The sequence below is a fragment of the Xenopus laevis genome, chromosome 2S (genome assembly GCF_017654675.1).
Source record: "Xenopus laevis strain J_2021 chromosome 2S, Xenopus_laevis_v10.1, whole genome shotgun sequence".
Taxonomy (NCBI): domain Eukaryota; kingdom Metazoa; phylum Chordata; class Amphibia; order Anura; family Pipidae; genus Xenopus; species Xenopus laevis.
The window spans coordinates 67,145,492-67,166,543 of NC_054374.1; the positions used below are offsets into that span (position 1 = coordinate 67,145,492).

The following is a 21,052-nucleotide window of genomic DNA, read 5'->3' on the forward strand; positions in this document are numbered from 1 at the left end:
TATTTACTGCATAACTGCCATTATTGCCATGAACTTTTTTTTATAACTGTAGAAGTGCTTTTTTATATTGATGCATACATGTGAGGCGTTACCTACTTTCAATACTCCATACCTTTCCAAATTTCTCTCACTATGAAATAAAGACATTTGGAGATTTTTTTCCCTATTTCAATTCAGGGAAATAGAATGTAAGCATGGCAATATGTTTGCAAAAATCACCCTTAGGAACAGAGAACAAAGTATTTTCTGGTGTTAATAGTGCCTGTGTTCCATATTTACTGTGTATTTCAAATGATAATATTAAGAAAACTAAATATGAGAATATGTGTTTCAAATGATGATGTTAAAAAAAATGTTCTGCAACTTATCTCAGAGCAGGAATAATCCAAACCATTCTACTGCTTGAGGTAGTAGAACCAAGCGACTTTTGCTAACCCTTCCAACTTCTACTCAATACACAGAGATGCAAAGCTGTTCCCTACAGGAGGGTGCCCTGCTGCATTCTTTCACCCACAGAGAGTCAAACTTCCAATTAAGAAGTTCGGCTCTTAAGTTGCATGCTTCTCAAGACTGAAATGCAGACAAATACTAGCATGTTACTTTGTGTAGATTAGGGTTGGGTGAGGTTACATATTATTCTGGCTGCATTGACCACCATATTCATCTTGAGCAATGCTCAACTTTTTCTTCATAGCCGGGAATTTACTAAGCATTTATACAATGTAATGGAAAAAACTCTCTCTCCAGCCGATAAAGTATATCTGTTTGATATTTTAGTCACGCGGTTGAGAGGGCTGTAATCAAATAAAGCCAGTTGGATATATTGGTACAGTTAAAATATGGCATGCAGTAAATTAATTCACCTATATGTATAACAATATTCAGTGAATAACCTTTTTACCAGTTTTCGCAGGAAAATTACTGTGATAAAAAAGGCAATGTGACAGACAAAATTCTAGGAAGTGTCGTGATTTTTTCGGTATGAATCCAGCTAAATCAAAATGACCTATATGTTTTATCCTCATACATTTCTAACAGCCAATAGCTCTCTTTGAATGACTTTTTTTCATTATACAAGGTCCACACATCTCATATACTCCATGTTTATATGACTCCCCAAAAAACAGGAGGCTTAGGCATGTTTTCCATTCTGGGCACTTTTAAGCAGCAGCCAATACATTGACCAGCCTGGCTTTTAAGTCTTTTTGAGGATGTCAAAACCTACACATTACATCTCCAAATATTCCTTTTAACCTCCCCCAACTACCTCCACTGCACTGGGGGGAGGGGGTTGAACAAGAGGAGATGGAATTAGGAAATCACTTCAGGTCAGCTCAACCCTTCCAGGTCATCTTTCAGCCACATTTGTCTAAGGAGGTGGGGATACATAGGGGAGGTCTTAATAGTGTATCCTAGGGTGGTGGTCATTCATTTCATTCCAGACAGGTCTTCTGAGCTGCTGATTGGACAGTAGCTGATACCCCAAAGCTCTGGATGGTATAGAGATTCCCAGAGAACTCTGCATGTGCTGATTCAAGAAAATGTGAATGTGTGACATTATGGCAGCACACAGTAATGAGGACCTATGTACCATTTCAGTCTGACCACAGATAGAAGAGACTTCCCTTATCATTGAGACTCAGCATGGCAGAAGGTAATGGGATTCTTGTGGAGGGAAGGCTTGTGAATTATATTTAAAAGGTGATTTTGCTTTGGAGATTTGAAGGGTGTTGGTGAAGAGGAGGAGGTGGAAGGGGTTGGCAATACTTGTTGGCCTACTATTGTCTTGCAGAATTTGGAATCTTTTGAATGGCAACAGCCCTCCCACCTCCATTGTTTAGTGAAGATGTAGCTAACCTTATTTCCCCATTCTGTCCTTTTAATCTCTTTTTCTGGTTTTGGGGGATGGTGGGGGTCTAACAAGCTGTATGATCTCACAAGGCTAAAAGACACCAGAACTTCAGCAGGGACAGCTTCAAGGCAGACCCTGGGGATACTTGATAACTTCAGGATGGGTTCTGTCTCCAACCAGGAAATTACAGGTGAAGAGCCATTATATTGGGGATATTCTGGGGAACCATAAAGTCTGACCACTCCTGAGGCATGGAGGTCTCTGTGTGTGGGCTTCAGATGCCATTTGCCAAAATAAATGATGTGGGCACATGATTTACCTATGCCAAGGATGGTTAAAATAATCCCAGCGAAGGCATGGAACTGGGTTTATTATTTTTGAAATGTTTCTTTTGTGCATAAATGTTTTGTTTTATGGCACTTTTTGTTTTTTATGGAGACTTTTGCTTGTGGAACGTGACTTGTATTATATTGTGCCTAGTATGATTTAACTCAAGGGTTGGATATCTGTAATCCTCCACTAACTTTAGTGAAAAACATATTCTCTCCCAAAATTTGCAAAATTGTGCAATTTATATTGCATTTAGTTGCACAGACTGGGCTAAGCATTTCCATACTCATATTTTTCCACTATACCCAATGCAATGCTCACTTTAAAGATAGAGCTTTTATTTCAAACTAATTTTTCCCAAATGTGTAAAAATAACTGAGAGGCGTGCCTTCAGATTGCTACTGGTAAATTCATACTGAATAATGTGCTGCATGTTAAAAGGTTTATACTAACCCATTTTTTTTGTACTTATAAGATTTTTGGTCACGTTCATTTTATTTAGATTATCACATTGCATTTAGATATATTAATATTATACTAGCATAAAGTAATTTTATTTTCAAAAAAAGTTATAAAACTGAATTTCCATCTTGTATAGCCAAATCAAAGTAGTCACCACCAATATTCTTCAAAGAACACAGAAAACAAACCCTTCAACTGTGTATTCTGCTCATGTATAATGGCCATAGGGCTATTCTATACATAAGAAATAAGGCAATGAAGACTGCATAGAACCAGTGAAGATAGAAACTCCTACCAATGAGCGTATATGAGTACAGTAGGGTAGTAGTGTATGTTTATATTCTTTTATTGGCTACATAATTCTGAAGTGATTGTACTGGCAGATATACATGAGATACAATATACATGACCTTCCTCTCATTGGCGTAACTATAGAGGAAGCAGACCCTGCAGTTGCAGGTGGGCCCAGGGTACAGGGGGCTGAAACCACGGGGTCTACTTCTTCTATAGGTGTAAGAAATCCCCCAACCACACTAACTGCTTGTGTCCCCTACCTGGCACTATTGGCCAGGGAGTGGGGGACACAAGCAGGTGGAGGGAGGGCCAGGTGGGTGAGCACCAGGCCTCTCCAAAGATTTTTTTGCTGGGGGGGCCTGGCGCATCATTGTTACGCCATTGTTTCCTCTGCAAATATCTATAATTTAGATAGAGAGAAGATAGACAGTGCACTTACACAAGGGTGTTTTTTGTGTGTTTTTCGACATTGGTTTGAGGACACCTAAACACATTGGCTAATTGATTTTGCTTGTGACGCTCTGAGTTACGTGTTATTGCATTGCAGTTTTCTAGACTCAACATGATGCATTTTCTTGCGCATAACAAGCATTCAAGAGACAATAAAGGCTTTCATTTAGGGTTGCCACCTTTTCCAGAAAAAATACCGGCCTTCCTATATATTTATATTTTCCTATATATTTATCTTTTTTCCCTATTAATAACATTGGGATCAACCATAATTTTTACTAGCCAGGCCGGTAAAATACAGGCCAGGTGGCTACCCTAGTTGCATTTGAAACTCTTCAAAATGCACTGTTGTGTTTACAAATAATGTATATAAAGCTATAAGCTATTGGTTGTCGGGGGATTATGGGAGTTGTAGTTTAAAACAACTGGGGAATGCATTTTCAATTAGTGCAAAATGCCAGAAACTCTCTTAAAAAAATTTGTACATGAGTGCTACTGCAAAATTACCCTAGTTAATTTAAAAGCCTAAGGGCTTTTACACATGGATGTTTTTTTTCCTGCATTTAACACACGTTTAAACTCAGGTCTGAGCACAAATAAACAAATTCACTAATTGATTCCGTTATATTCTGTCTGACTTTCCTCATGAGCGTTCTGAGTTGCATTTTTCTCAAATTGTATTTCAGTGCGTTTTTCTAAGCATGTTGCATTTTCTTGCTCTTGATGCGCATTCAGCTACCAATAGAGGGTTGCACTTGGAATGGAAAACAATTGGTTGAATAAAAAAAACTGCAATATATATTTTCTATGCTCAGCATGTGTTTAAAAATGCAGAGAACACTGTCTGTGTTTAAGAGTCCTAATTAACACTGTGTTGCCCATAGTAAGAATGGCTTAATAATTACACCGCCTTTATATCTGGAAACTTGAGAGCTTGGAACATGCTCTCTTTTGCAGCAGGATGGGGGTTGGGGGGAAGCAATTTTCTTGTGCTCACCCACTTCCTCATTAGGAGGGTATAATCAGCTGCAAAGAAACAGGAAGTAAAAAGGCCAAGTTAAATGGATTTCTACAATGCACTGAAAATTGCTAGCTTTTTAAAAGGGCTATTTTACCCACTGCATCTAGGGACTTTTAAGGTCAAGAAAAAGAGACCTAATGCATATGGTAGTTTTAATTGTAGATAAGCCAGCAGAGAAAAACTGATCTGCTCTCTCTATCTGTATCCAGTGATAGGTGCAGGAGCAGCCTTTGAGCACACAGACCCATGTGCCAGTTGCCTTAAGGAGAAGGTTCTAACATTTAGGGTTGAACTACATGGCGTGTAAATGGCGTGTAAATGAGCGATCCGTCGGTAGGCGATGACATGCATGCGACGTGTCGGACGTCCAGGATATAATGGGAATGATCGAGAATCACAAGTACAAACTACATATCTGGCGGATGTGAATGCCGCACGATGTGTCTTCATCCGACAGTATAACCGTATAAATGTAGTTTATACCTACGATTTCCGATCAGTCTCATTATATCCTGGATGTCCGACTGGGCATGTGTGTCATCGCCTGACGACGGATCGCTCCTCCACGTGTCGTGTAGTTCTCTCCAGACATTTTTAGTGTAAAACCCAGGGTCAGAAGTAGGGGCAGGCAGAGTAGACACATGCCTAGGGGGCGAAGCTGGGGGGGGGTTGCCAGGCACGTATCTTCTCTGCCTCATACCCCTAGTCCAGTCCCCTCTCACTGTGTCCATGTAGTTTTTGTGCATGCACGTCCTTTTCGTGCACATCGCTTTTGACATGCATGTGCGCGTCCATTTTGATGCACATGCACCGCATGTGCATCAAAATTTGAGAATCCTTTTTTGACATTGCTGGTGCATTCCTTATGATGCGCATTGTGCACATGCGTCCTTTCTGATGCGCATTGCACACGTGCATCCTTTTCAAGTGTGTTCTTTTTGACGCTCAACCGTGTTTTTTTACGCACTTTTTTTTGCAGGGGGGCTTGGTGCACTCTAGTTATGCCACTGACTGCAACTACCAACATGTCTTAACTCTTTAATATACATTAAAGAAATATTGAAGTTATAGTTTAGAAACATCCAGGGACCCAAGTTCATGGTCAGTCTGATATAACATGTAGCAGATGGCAGAGGTGGTCAAAAACACAGTAAAAATTCCCAGTGTGCAGGAACTTGGGGCAGTGTGCAGTTTATATTGGCCTGAAATTGTCTAAACATCTATTGCTCAAGTCTGAACAGTTAAAATAAGAAGCTAATTAAAAACCCTGTCAGCCTGATTTGAGCATATTGGGTAAAGTTTTGCTTGTTTGGCAAACTCACAAAAAAGGGGATGTATTCATTTATGGCCAGCTTTACAGTTTAGGAGTAATTTATCAAAGTCCGATTTTATCTCAACATTTTCTGCTGCAAGCTCTGATCAAATCTGCTCGGATTTTTTATGTATATTTATTATTACATTTCTATGAAAATTTGCGTTCTGGAAAAGCAGTTAGCATATCGATTATCAGTATCAGTGCAGTAACATTCACACTCCCAAAAGGGCCTCACAGGCTACTAAGTCACCCTTAACAGTTCTATGGCTTACCTAGAGCCACATGAGCAAGTGTCACCAGGATACCATATTGGTCACTTGAGAAATCCTAAATATCTAAATAATAATGGATTCGTGCATATCAATTGAGAGCAAAATAAATTGCAAACACAGTCCAATACTACAGGGTAGCATGCATTTCAAACATCCCAACATCAAATAATCTACGTGCCAATACAAGACAACATACAAAATAACAAAAGGCTGCATGTCAAAGCCTTGGAGAATTCTCCTTGCCCTAGCCTAGGGGATGGGTGGGCTGAATTCACAGACTGCTAGTTCATATATTGTCTGATATTGGCATGCAGATTATTCACTGATGACGTAAATGCTGCATTTAGGGCTTTTACACATCGCGTTTTTTTGCTGCATGTAAGCGCCAAACGCAGGTGGGACGCAGCACGTTGCATTCCACCTGCGTTTGGCGCTTACATGCGTCTGTGTAAGTGCAGCTCCCTTAACAATAATTTAGTGCGCTTACTCCTGCACTCCCCTGCGGCTGAATAAAAGAAAGCAGAACGCAGGGGAGCGCAGCAAAAAACCTCAGTGTGTAATAGCCCTTGTAAAAGCAACTTTGCAGAATCCTTGATTCCAGGTATCCCTAAAAATTGTACAGAGTCACTCAACATTGGGGCACTTTAACATGTGGGGCTTTAAGGAAAGCTATGTAGTTGCAAATACTTTTTTGAAAGGGGGATGGTTTGAAGCAGATCAGGGGCATGACCAGGGTACATGAGCATTGTCCACATTTTTACATGTAATTGTTAGGAGCAGTGATGTAACTGAATATTAATTGACCCCACAGCAAATTATCTTTCAGGCCCCCAAAATGTCTAGAGGTTGACCTTTTTTACCAATATTTATTTAACTTCTATATGAATTAGGAATTCATGGGGCCCCTATGCTTGCTGGACACCCCTGCAGCCACAGGGTCTGCTTCCTCTGTAGTTATGCCCCTAGTTGGGAGGTATGGCTCAGTTTTAGTTTTATGTCCAATTTTACTGCTGTCATTGGTTAATTTTACATTAATGTTGCATATGGTGTTTTCACTGCCAGCATAAATAAATTGGCAGAGAAAGCACCAATCCACTGACATGTCATTCACCTTGTGTTCCAGCAGCACTGAGAGGTATGGCAGCAATCTGTCAGCACTCACACTGGGCAAATTTCAGCCCAAAAAAAATTTTGGACTGCAATTGCTCAGTATGAGAATGGCAGATGCCATACCTGTCAGCACTGCTGGAACACAGGGTGGATTGGAGCTCTCTTTGCAGGCGTATTACACTGGCTTAGAAAGAGCCAAATATGACCTTAGCCTAACTGTTCAATGGCACTTCTGCTGTTGAACCACTGTAGGTTGTTTATTAGCTCATAAAGTGGCAACGTTTCGGGCCCAAACATGACCCTTTGTCAAGCCTATTTGCTATCATGGTGAGACATCGCCAAACGAGCGGATCTCTCCATGTATGGCCACCTTTAGTGTTTTGTCAGCAGCACAAAAATTAGTATTTCCTTCACTAGGGTTGCAAACTTGCCTATATTTTACTTGCATGGTTATTAAAAATGATGTTTCACACCAATGTTATAACTAGGGAAGGAAGATAAAAATATAGGATTGCTAGAATGTTTTTCCAGAAAAGGTAGCAACCCTACCCTTTCCAGGAGTAGGTAACACCAGATATGGGGAAACTTAAATAACCACACACACAGAATTGTGATCCCAGGGGCGTAACTATAGAGGAAGCAGACCCTGCGGCTGCAGGGGCCCAGGAGGTATAGGGGCCCCATGAGGCCCTAATTCATATACAATTTCAATAAATATTGGAGAAACAAGTCAACCTCTAAACATTTTGGGGGCCTGAAAAATAATTTGCTGTGGGGCCCAGTAATATCTAGTTACGCCACTGTGTGATCCGCTTCAGTTTTCGAGTAATCTTCATGTATCTATCTAAAAAAGCTGATTGACCACAAAGAAAAACATATTTCCCATGTGTATCATGTTATCTGGTATTCTAAAAGCGAACAATTAGGCCAAACTTGCACTAATATCCAGTCATTACTAAAAGTAAGCCCCCCCCCCCCCCGAGTGACCAGCTTTAAGGTATTTTTAGGCTGGGGGTGGGAGAACTTTTAGAAGGGGTAAAAAAGGATAAGATACTTGACTTCATTGCAAATCATAATACTATAAGTGTGTGCCAGCATGGTTTTATGTGCAACCGATCTTGCCAGACTAAAACATTTGATACAATGCCACACAGAAGGTTACTGGTTAAATTAAGGAATGTTGGCCTGGAACATAGTATTTGTACCTGGATAGAGAACTGGCTAAAAGATAGACTACAAAGAGTGGTGGTAAATGGAACATTTTCTAATTGGACCAGTGTTGTTAGTGGAGTACTGCAGGGCTCTGTACTAGATCCCCTGCTTTTCAACTTGTTTATTAATGTCCTGTGTTGGGAATTGAAAGTACTGTTTCTATTTTTGCTGATGATACTAAATTGTGCAGAATTATAAGTTCCATGCAGGATGTTACCACTTTGCAGACTGATTTGACTAAATTGGAAAACTGGGTCACAAACTGGAAAATTAAGTCGGTCAAGGTTGGCAAAAGACACTTGTGAGGGGACAAGATTACTCTTTATAAGTATATTAGAGGTTGTTATAGACAGATAGCAATAAATCTTTGTTTCCATACAACTGATCACCTTACCAGAGGTCACCCCTTCAGACTAGAGGAAAAGAATTTTCATTTGAAGCAACGTATTGAGTGACAGTTGTGGAATGCACTGCCGGGTGATGTTGTGATGGCTGATTCTATTAATGCCTTTAAGAGGGGCTTAGATTATTTCTTGGACAGACATAATATCCAAGGCAATAATGATACTAAACGCTACAGTTAAGTGTATAGATATAGGTATACATAGTTTATGTTAGTGTATGGAGGTGTCAGTGTGTGTACGTATGGGTGCTGGGTTTTATTTGGAGGTGTTGAATTGATGGTCTTTTTTCAACCCAACTTAACCATATAACTATGTAACTATATTGTCTGATAACAGCACATAGATCATTCACTGTCTAGAAAAATAAAATGTACGATGTTAACTGGATTTATGTTCTATACACAGAAGGGCTTCCAAAATCTTTGGATGGCACAGCAGATATACACAAGAGCGACAAATCTGTAATCTTTCAAGGATCTGGAGTATGCAAATGGTTTAATGTACGCATGGGTTTTGGATTCCTCACCATGACCAAGAAGGAGGGAACTGATCTTGAGACCCCATTAGATGTTTTTGTTCATCAGGTGAGGATGAAATAATTATATCTGTCTTATTTAGTCTCAGATTTCAGATGTGGTGGTTAGATACACAGAGCTGCTAGTAGCAATCTACAATATAGACAATAGTGATTACCAGCTTTACTAAGACACTACATTAGTTATAATAGAGGCAACTCTATGTCTATGACAGGGTATTTTCTAGCCACAAAAAATAGTTGCAACTAGTATTTCTGTGTCTTCATCCTAAGGGGTAAATTTATCAAAGAGTGAAGTTCCGCCACTAGAGTGAAATTCCGCAGCTCTCAATTCATTTCTATGGGGTTTTGAAAGGTGTATTTATCAATGGGTGAAGTGAAAGTTCACCCTTTGATAAATACACCTATAAAAATCCCATAGAAATGAATGGAGAGTGGCGGAATTTCACTCTAGTGGCGGAACTTCACTATTAACTTCACTCTTTGATAAATATACACCCAAATGTGTGGCTCTATCTCCATATTTATGGCCATGCTATTAAACCAGTAGTTGTGGATGTATAGTTGGCCCCAAGAAGCAATACCATGCCTTCATCCACCATTTCTGGGTAGCATTTTTGGTTTTGAGGCAATGTTTTACAAGTTACTGATGTGTCTGAAACTTTACAGATTTGTTTCTAATGTACAGTGACTTTTTTTTAGCCCACCTCACCTAACCTTATCAATTCCAACAAAAAGCTCCTTTACGAGAAAGTAAAGACTGAGCCAATATATGGAGTGTGAATTGCATTCCCATGCAAAACATTCGATTCTAGTGGTGGGATGTTTTCTTTGGAGGCCCCCTACTATCATCTTACGTAAACCTTGCATACTAATAAACTTAATTGCCATCAGAATAAAATAGGCAGGATGCCCAGCAGGGAAGTAAGTGAATGAATACACATATACTACAGGCAATGGGCTCTACAGTTGTTAACCTTTTGCTGACCCAGGCCAGGCACTCCACTGATTCACATGTGTGGGTGGCATACAGGCAATATCTAACTTTATTGCCCAGAAGGTTCAATTTCCTTACTGCAGTCGCTAACATTCCAACATCAAACGGCCTCTCTCCTGGCCAGAGACACCCTCCCACCAGGTCAGATGCATTTCCTATGCCAATATCTGCAGTGTCTAAATGATATGGGCTGAGATAAGGCATCCTGTACAACAAGATGATATGATTCTGTGTGTTTGGAGAAGGATGACATCTCACAGGGTAAAAAAGGGTGATGTATAAACATCCTGTCTAGTTACTATTAGGCACAGCATCAGCCTGTGAGCACACGCACACAAAACGGCTTTTGCTCACCTATACAAAATTATGCATTTTTGTGCCAAAATCGGCTCCGTGTGTGCGCTCAGAGACGCGAAACCCGTTAGTGCACTTGTAAGAAGCACAAGATAGGAACACATCAGCTTTTCTATGCCAATATTTTATATGCCAATGAGGCAAGTTAAAAAACGCTTCTTAGGCAGCAGCGCCAAGCAAGTTAACAGGGTTTGTAAAAAGTCACTCCTGGAACTTTTATCAAAAAACTCCTTCACTTCCTATTTATTCCTATGGAATTTTTAAAAGCATATTTATCAAATGGTGAACGCCATTGATAAATACGATTCAAAAAATCCCAAAGGATAAGTAGAACATGGGTGAGTTTTACTGTGGTGAGTTCTAATTGCACATTTTGATAAATCTAACACTTGGAGGCCCATTTATCAAAGTCTGAAATCTGCACAGGATTTTTCTCCTTATTTATTAATACACTTTTCTGAAAAAAATTGGCGGGGAAAAACCTGAAAAAATCTGAATCGTACGAATCTTTCAGATTTTTGCCCGAAAACCACAAAATAATCTAAATTATTGCACGAAACCCAGCGCAGATCAAAATATCTTGGGGTCTTTTCCCGTTGACTTATATGCAACCTCAGCATGTCTGAGATGCTGGATTTTTGGATTCGGACTTCTTCCATCCTCAGGATATAATAAATCCCAAAACATTTGTCTTTTTTTCCCTCTAAAAATTCAGATTTTATACTAAAAAAACACAAATTCTGGTTATTGGCATTGGGAGTTTAGTAAATAAACCTCTAAGAGTGAGATTTACAGTTTTTAAACCAGAAATTCAGCTTTTCTAATGTAAAAGAGTGCATTTGCGTTCTCTGTAATAGCAATGCAGCCCCCTCCAGTGCAGCAAGGTAAACCCTGGGGGGGGGGGAGCAGCTCTTGCCTCAGAATCAGCCCTGGAACAGCCATGTGTGCCAATAGCCTAAATGTTAGTCTTTTTAAACTACATTTTAACCACCAATATAAACTCTCAATTCAGTTATTAAGGTGACTGGAAATACTGTAATATACGCTATGCAAGAATAAGCTCTATGGGGTGCCTAAATGTGTATATTTAGCTTCCTTTTGGAGAAAATACATGGGGGTTACTTAGAAAAAATCAGAGTTTTACCCCTCATTTTCCATGGTACAAACCATTGCTATACAGAATAAGACCCACCATAATGCATTTGATATCCCTAGTGCTGTCTGCCTCTCACCATGGGGTTTAGAGGGAACTGATATCATTACATGATCTTTTCCAGACCTGTTTCAAGCCCCTATGTTGAGAAGCAGGACATGCTGCACCATTCCCCTTCAGTATCTCAATCTGTTTGATGTGACCTTTAGCAGCACTCTAGGGAAACTAAAAAGCAAGCAAATCTAGCAGAACAGGACAATAAACAAACATGTTAAATGTTGGTTGCCAAGCTGCACAGTACCAGTATATATAATAGAAGAGTGTATATATTTTATAACATTAAATAGAAAATAGTACATGGGCAGCTAATATGGCTTCAATGCTGTAATGGAAAAATCCTTACATTTCACTTACTAAAACCATTTAATGAAATATTAAAGGAAATCCATTCAACAAAATGTTAATTTTGCACCTGAATTTAATTTTTATGCATGTTTATTATATATGAGTGCCAAAATAGGAATGCTTTACAGCATAGATGGACTTCCTCTGTAATTTTAATTCAATCTGTAGGAGTGACATATAAATGGAGTAATGCTGGTACCCAGCAACTACAAGCTTAAATGAACAGTAACACCAAAAAATGTAAGTCTCTTAAAGTAATGAAAATATAATGTACTGTTGTGCTTCACTGGTAAAACTATTATGTTTGCTTCAGAAACACAACTATACTTCATATAATTAAGTTACACAGCAGATTGTTTATATAAACTATAGTAGTCTTTCTGAAGCAAACACACCAGTTGTACTCATGCAGAGCAGCAGTACAAAAGTTATTGTCATTCCTTTAAAAAAAGTTAAATTTTTTGATGTTACTGTTCCTTTTACGGGGTTGTTCACCTTTGAATTAACTTATAGTATGATGTAGACAGTGGTATTCTAAGACAATTTGCAGTTGGTTTTAATGTTTTTCTTTTGTATTTTTGAGTTATGTCATTTTTTTATTCAGCAGCTTTCCAGTTTCCAAATTACACTAGCAACCATGCATTCATTTGAATAAGACTGGAATGTGATTAGAAACATCAGTAATAAAAAGTAGCAGTAACAATATATTTGTAGCCTTACAGAGCATTTTTTAGATGAGGTGAGTGACCCCCATTTGATAGCTGGAAAAAGTCAGAAGAAGAAGGCAAATCATTAAAAAAACTATTAAAAATGAAGGTCAGTTAAAAAAGTTGCTAAATATTAGTCACTCTATAACATACTAAAAGTTAACTTAAAGATAAACAACCCCCTTTCAGTCTTATGTTTCATGCCTTATCAGTGACAGCTAACTCATGCAACCTTCCCATATATACTCAACATGTCAAAAATTATAAACGCAGCATTTGCAAAAAATAGTTGGGATATTTTAGGACACAAGTCTAATCCAGTATGCCCATTTCAGCCAAGATCTGCCTGAAACGCCATCCACTTTTCCTTTAAGCCATTCCTTTTTGTGGCCCATTAGGAGGTATGTAAAATAAATCCTCATGATGCTAAAATGAGAATTATTCTTAAAAATAGAATATACAGGTACCCATGTTCCAGATTAAAAACTTAACTAAGTCATGCTTCTAACATATCTCACCAGATCTACCCTAATGCCAACACAATCCACTCCATACCCCTCTTCTCCCTACCAAAACACATAATCACCTGTGAGATTCAACCAATTTTTGGCACTTGTATTTAGGCCAGTGTCACACTAGGTATTATGATAGATGTTACAAATGACACACATTATGTGCATTGCTCAGTGCTCACCATTGCTTGTATTGGTTAAATGGTGTGGCTGCATAGTCCAGATTCATCATTAATGCTCAATAAAAAGCTTTCCTGTCACAGCTTGCCTTTGTAAAAAATAGCTTATGTTCTGCTTACTGTGACAAATGGCCTTTGAAATTCCAGAAGCTCTCTGTCACTACCAAGGTGTTTTAAAGCAGAGCATTTGGCATGCCCAACTAGCAAGTGGTGAATGGTTTCAGACAACCATTGCTTTCCAAATGAGCCCAGCCACAAGTGGCATTAAATAGAGTAAGACTATATAGCATGGTTAACTACTTCAACCATAACAATTTTAAACTCTAATATTTTGTCCATAAAACCACCACTATATTTGCAATATTGTAGTTCAGGAAAAGGAAATTAGTAACCCAGGGTTTATGGAGCCCTAAAACATTTTGCTGTGAGGCTGTGAGTTATTTGCTACTCTTTAGGGTAAGGTCACACTGGGCGTTTTGGGGAGATTTAGTCGCCTGGCGACTAATGGCCTCGTCTTTGCGGTGACCGATCTCCCCGAACGCCTTCCCTCACTCTGCGGTGGCTTAAATGAAAAATTCATTGCCATGTGTGATTAGCGCCGGCGATTTTTCATTTTAGCCAGTGCAGAGTGAGGGAAGGCGTTCGGAAAGATTGGTCACCTCAAAGACGAGGTGATTAGTCGCCAGGCGACTAAATCTCCCCGAAATGCCCAGTGTGGCCTTACCCTTAGTGGAGAGGGATACATCAAGGTGACCACAGTGAACAGTGTGTGATAATAATTATGTCAGTTGTTGCATAATAACTCCTAGTAATAATGTAATCTTAGATGCCAATCCCATCCCGCCTAATGGTATTATAAGGTATCAATGGGCATTTTTAGTTGATAGTTGCAGATTGTGAGTAAATCGAAGCAACTTTATAGTGCGTGGGAAGTGATCAATCATATTAATTATAAAGCCCTAGGTGATTGATCCAATGGCAGATCAAAAGCTGGGCTATAGACTAGGAAACCCCTGCAATGTAACCACAGCTTTATAATACTTCACATTTTTTTGTATCTCTGAGAAGAGTGCCAGCCCCCTAAGAGCAGTACTTCCAGCACATGGCTGTATATTATGGCAAACCCCCACTCCTATATTTCTCCCTTCCCCCTCATCTCCCTGGAATGTTGGGAATGTTCAGCATGTCTAAGATCCCTTTGTTTCCTAAACACTATCCTACCCATTTCTGCAGCAACACCCCCCCCCCCGCCCCCCCACACACACCAGTATGGGATTCCCAAAAAGCTCCCATTTAGGATCTAGGGAAGGGCTTCCTAGACTCATAGCACATTTTACAAATCTGTGTAAGAGTGGGGATTCCCTCTACAGATGAAAGCATTTATTGCATCTGTGTTAGTGTACTGTGATGGAGGAAAATATAGCTCACTATGGGGCAAATTCACTAAGATCCGAAGTTGCGCTGTCGACAGCTTCGCCACACTCCGCCGCACTTCGCCAGGTGTAGTTTCGCCAGCGCTACGCAAATTCACTAAAATACGAAGTTGTGCTCAGGGAGGCGAATGGTATCGAAGTTGCGCTAGCGTTAATTCGTCAAGCAAAGCAAATTTACGCTAGCGATGCCTAATTTGCATACGGTGCCAAGTTAAAGTACAATGGACGTATGTGTAGCAGCAAATACATTACACTACACAATCTGGGAAAGCTTCATAAAATAAAATAGAGTTGTTATTTTGCCCTATACATTGCCCACTGTATAGTTTAGGTGCCATATGTTAGGAAATGTAGGGGGGAAGGAGGGTACCCCCAAAAAAATGTACGATCTTTTTCAGCCTATCATCCTTAAAAAAGGAAAAGACTCCAGCGTTTTTTGGGACTTAGAAAAAATGTAAACTTTTTTTGAAGCAAGCCCAATCTACTCTATTGCACTTCGCCTGGTCTCAGTTGGCGAAGGCAAGTCTGGCGCAAGAGTTAACGTTCATGAAAATCTGCAAGTTAGTGAATTAGCGTAGTTATGTCCCTTCGCCATAGCGCAACTTCGCCTGGCGTAAGGGTGCGAAGTAGCGCTAGAGTAGGTCCACTTCGCTAGCGAATTTACGCCAGCGCCCGTTAGTAAATTGGCAAAGTAACGAAATGATGTCACGCTGGTAAATTTGCGCTAGCGTTAGCCACTTCGAACTTTAGTGAATTTGCCCCATATGTATTTACAGATTTTACTTGAAATAAAATATATAGTTTTATTTAATAAATAGTTAGCACAGGGAATACAGACTGGTTTACATATTAAAAAGTCGCTCTGCTATAGTTCTGAAACATAACAGGTAAAAAGGGTGCAGAACACATTTTAACACCAGTTTTTATTCAGGTTGTCCTACCATACACTGAGAAAATTAGAATGACCAGCCTTAGGGGTGATTAATAAAATACAGAGGGGTAAAGAGAGATTATAAAATAGCTTGCATGGCAGAGGAAATGGGAGGGCTGAATTACTATACAAATATGGGTCCTCTTATCCAGAATGCTCAGGACCTGGGGTTTACTGGATAATGGATCTTTCCATAATTTAGACCTTAAGTCTATTTAAAAATAATTTAAACATTAAATAAACACAATATAATTGTTTTGCCTCCTATAAGCATGATGTATATCTTAGTTAGGATCGAATACTAGGTAATGTTTTATTATTAAAGAGAAAAGGCAAATCCTTTTTTTAATTTCAGTTCTTTGATTATAATGGAGTCTATAGGAGATGGCATTTATGTAATTCTGAGTTTTCTGCATAACAGGTTCTTGGATAATGGATCCCTTACCTATAATTGCATTATTACTTATCATATGAAAGTGCTACCATTTTCACCTTCTCTCCTGACCAATATATATATATTTCCTTATAAAGATGTCTGTCATCAGAATGTCACCATATTTAACATTGCATTATTTTTTACCAGAATGTCACCATGTTTAACATTGCATTATTTTTTACCAAACTCAGAGCAAGCTCCACATGGAAGGGTTTCGCAGCTTGAAGGAAGGGGAATCTGTGGAATTTACCTTCAAGAAATCCTCCAAGGGTTTAGAATCAACTCAAGTGACAGGACCTGGTGGGGCTCCCTGCATTGGTAGTGAAAGGAGACCGAAAGTAAAAGGGCAGCAAAAAAGAAGACAAAGAGGAGACAGGTGACGAAAATTTATTTTTCAAATGCTTAGCATAGTTATAGATTGTAGTAACCAGCTTTTGTGGACATTTTGATTAAGGCATTCCTGCTGTTTTGCCATTGCCTTATCATTCATTTCCTGTTCCTGTTTCCCTTTTCCTGTCTAAGCTGAGAGCAAGTGTGGAGCAGGGCTGTGTTACCTGCAATGTTCTAATAAATGTACCAACGTTCCTGTGCCTGTCTGACTGCTTCACCTGAACTAACACAGCAGTATCATTTAACTCATTGTTAGTCAAGCAGTTTATCATAGTGGCGACGACATGGTTGCCAGGTTAGCGGTTTTCCAGCCAAATTAGGCTACTAATTTAAAGCCCAGGTGGGTTTTGAAAGTACAAGCTAGCCAAGGTATAGTTTTGGGCTACTTTTTGGGCCTTTGGCTGGTTTTTACTTTGGAAACCAGCCAAAGTTTATTCTTGCCCTAATTTGCAGAGCCTGCACCTCCCATTGCATGTTGGGTAATGTAGTTTTTTGTTTAACAAATTTCTGACTGCAAAGATTAAAGTAAGACTACAAAATCCAGCATGCAATGGGACTGACTTGTGTAGAAGTCAGGAGTTACAAGATTTTGGGCTCTGTACCCTAGTCTCCTGTCCCTCTTAAACATTCATGCATTTTCCAATGACTTTCAATGGCCACCAAAATGTATAGAGGTTGACCTTTTTTATCAATATTTATTGAAATTATATATGTATAAGGGCCTTATGGGGCCCCTATCCCTCCTGGGACCCCCTCTGTAGTTACGCCCCTGGTGACAGGCAAATGTGTCCCATTTTGCGTCTTGGAAAAAAATGTGAAAATTTGAAAAAGGCCTATTTTCACTTTTTTTCTCTGCACATATTATGTTATTTTTGGATCACTTTAGAAGTTCCTCTTGGCTAGTTTTGGGCTGGTTTTGTAGCTGACTTTGGCTGGTTTTGAAAATTAGACCAGGCAACCCTGGGTGATGTAAGGATTTGTATTGTTGGGCTCAGATACAAACTCTGCTGCAGAGAAACCTGGCTGCACAATTTCTTCTCTATACAGTGAGTAATTTGCTACAATGTCTGCCATTGGGAAAGTCACAGAGTTTAAGAATCTGCTGAAGAATTTGATTCTTATTTGGAAAGATTAGCACCAGTCACATATGAAGGTCAGCCACCAGTGGAACTGTTCGAAGCAGATTGGATTTGCTTAAACCCTCTTTAGCTGATACAGTGGAGAGACATCAGAAAGTGAGAGTACAAAATAATTCCAGAAAAAAAAAACAAAGACTTTCAAAGTTCCTGAACTAACACAGCATTATCATTTAAACCACTGCTAGCCAAGCAGTTTATCACATAAATAAATATTGATAAATGAAAAGTAAACAAAATATTTTTTGAAAAATGAGTTCAGGATTACCAGACAACTAGAAAGAGTTGGTGTGAGTTGCAAAGCTGCCATCACATCCTAATTTCCAGCAACTGAAATGCACCAACTTAAGCTGACTATGCATTGTTAGATCTGCAAAGTATGGAGAGGTTGCCAAGTGACACAGGACCCAACAATTTGATCATAGACTGGGCCTATGAAGATCCATTGGTGAGAAAATCATCACCATGCCAATATGCTCCTCATCCCATTGGATGAGCTAGAACTGGGTACAATTTGGCCACCCACATGCAGGGACAAATCAGGTTTATGTGGCCATACTCTCCTAGATCTGCTAGTTTGGCAAGGTTGCCAAGTGACCAGATTAGGGACCAATTTGGTTTCCCATGCACAGAGCAAAATGGGGCTGATTCAATCATTGACCCTGGGACCAAATATTGGATCATACACTGGGGCCTAGAAAGATCCGTTGGATGAGAAAATCATCACCATGCCGATTTGCTCTTCGTCCAATAGGATTTTCAAACCTGCCTGATTGAAATCTGGAAATTTTTGGACAGATGTTGGTCAGACAAGTCCATCGTGTGCCAATAAGCTGCCGACTTGGTGTGAAGGGACTGAGCCAGCAGCTTTTATCAGCCCATGCATGATCACCAATATGGGACTTTTTTGTACTAAGTACATTACATAAACGTATGTATTTTGTTTTTATTTGCAAAAAAATTGCTCCAGATGACGTCAAAAGATTTGTTACGGGTGCAAAAAATACACATATTGGCATGTCACCAGTGTGTATAAATGCTAATTTATCGGCATTAAAGTTAACAGGTGGACCTATGGGTCAGTGGGCCCTCTTACTTTTATGGTCATTCCCTATTTCTTTATGGCATAAAATGTTTAATAATGGAAGAATATAGTAAGTAGATATAAAAGACTAGGAGATTAAGAGGTTAAGGGAGAAGAGGAGGAATAATAGCTTGGAAAGTGGGCCCACGGTCTAAGGTTTTCTGGTGGGCCCCTGGCATCCCAGAATGCTTATAATACAGGTATGGGATCCATTATCTGGAAATCCATTATTCAGAAAGCTCAGAATTATGAAAGGCCATCTCCCGTTGACTCCATTTTATCCAAATAATCTTTGTTTCTCTGTAATTCTTTAATAAAACAGTACCTTGTACTTGTTCCAAACTAAGATATGATGAATCCTTATTGGAGGCAGAATCAACCTTTTGGGCTTATTAAATATTTACATGATTTTCTAGTAAACTTAAGGTATGAAGACCCAAATTACAGATCCTGAAAGCCCCAGTCTCAAGCATACATGTACATGTAAATTGATAGACTGTAGTGATCGCATGCAATTAGTATAGTTAGGACCTGGTTTAAACCAAGTACTGTTAGCCGGACACTGGAAAATAATACCGTACAAAGTGTTTACTGAATAAATAAACCTTTGTTATGTAAAATGTTAGGGTAGCCCACCCTTTCCTGTTCTTTCTATCTCTTTTCATTTTCCTTTCTCTCTTGCTTTCCTTCCCACGTTTTTCTTCCTGTTTATTCCACTTCTCTGTTCTTCTATTGTTCTCTGTTAGACTTACGCTATTGTTTTATTTCTATTTTTCTATTTCCTCTATATAAATCTGTTTAAAAAGAAAAATCAGTAAAGAAAATCTTGCAAAAAAAAGAAATGATGCTTAGTTGTACATTCAAATCAAGCACTAATATCAAAAATATCAATAGAATGAGTACTGTATAATTAGTAGAATTAAATTAATGTAAAATGCAAAGCTCATTGTATCTGTTACTGTATATTAGTTATGTTTCCCATGGATATTCAGCCCAAACAGAAGAAAAATCATATTTCGTTGTTAAAATATCCCTACTTGAATATAGCCAGCATAACTAGGCTTTTACATAATAAAAAATACAGTATTTTCATGTTTCTCCTTTTTTTCAGGTGCTACAACTGTGGAGGATTAGACCACCATGCCAAGGAATGCAAGCTTCCCCCTCAGCCAAAGAAATGTCATTTCTGCCAAAATCCAAATCACATGGTTGCCCAGTGTCCAGAGAAAGCCATGCAGGCTGCCAATTTAGAAGATCAGCCAATCACTGAGGAACAGGAGCTCATTCCTGAAATTATGGAGTAATCTACACCATCTCTCTACATTACCTCAACCCCAACCCTGGCAGTGGAAAAGACTGAGAGCATAAGCTTACAGCAGAGCAGAGCACTAATGTGTTTCATTGTAGGAATAATATTTTGCTCAAGAGGGGTATTTTTTACAAGCAAAGGCTCAACTGGGGTGTTGCTAAGTGGGTCGTATACTTGCTTTTAGAAAATATTTACAATGAAAAACAGTTTCTTAGGAAGGGCAGGGTGGTATCAGGCCGAGAACGTCCATCTGCAGACATAAAGATTATTTGTAAATATTGTCTCTTTGTTACTGAGACTGAACACAGGGACACCGAACCCGACAGTAAACATGCCCTACTGCACCCCCTAGTTCTCTAAAGAAGTTGAAAAAAAACAATTACACTTGGAAAACAATCCACCAATGAGAATTCTACTGACAAAAAAACTTAATTACAGATGCAAGAATATTCACCATAGAATGCTGATTACCTGCACTTTATCAGTCATCTAAAGCTGGCCATAGACGCAAAGATCCAATCGTACGAATGAATGTACGATCGGACTTTCCCATCTCCTGACCCGTCACTAACCATTCAGATCAAAGTCTTACCATTCCGACCAAATAAAGTAGTTAAAGAACAGATCAGCCGATGTTCTACCTCTGACAGCAATTGTACGATAGACAAAGCTAGTGACAGTCTCCCACTGAAAATCGTATGATCGGCAATACACGCAGGAATATTATCGGCAGGCGACAGAAATTTTCTAACATGTCCGATTGATGAAA

The 21,052-nt window shown here is 39.2% G+C and overlaps 1 protein-coding gene across 3 annotated transcripts; it reads left to right on the top strand.

Annotated features, from left to right (window-relative positions):
* Positions 1-1,383: 1,383 nt before the first annotated feature.
* lin28a.S (lin-28 homolog A S homeolog) lies at positions 1,384-20,651 on the top strand. 3 transcript variants are annotated; one of them, XM_018248090.2, is made up of 5 exons: positions 1,384-1,654; positions 1,942-2,042; positions 9,128-9,306; positions 16,556-16,740; positions 20,086-20,549. In XM_018248090.2, exons 2-5 carry the CDS (start codon positions 2,012-2,014, stop codon positions 20,276-20,278), a joined length of 588 nt encoding a protein of 195 aa, XP_018103579.1. In that variant the 5' UTR covers positions 1,384-1,654; positions 1,942-2,011; the 3' UTR covers positions 20,279-20,549. The 3 variants fall into 3 exon arrangements, with proteins under 3 accessions (XP_018103579.1, XP_018103580.1, NP_001080918.1); XM_018248091.2 differs by lacking the exon at positions 1,942-2,042; NM_001087449.1 differs by lacking the exon at positions 1,384-1,654 and having other exon boundaries at positions 1,989-2,042; positions 20,086-20,651.
* The last annotated feature ends 401 nt before the right edge of the window (positions 20,652-21,052 follow it).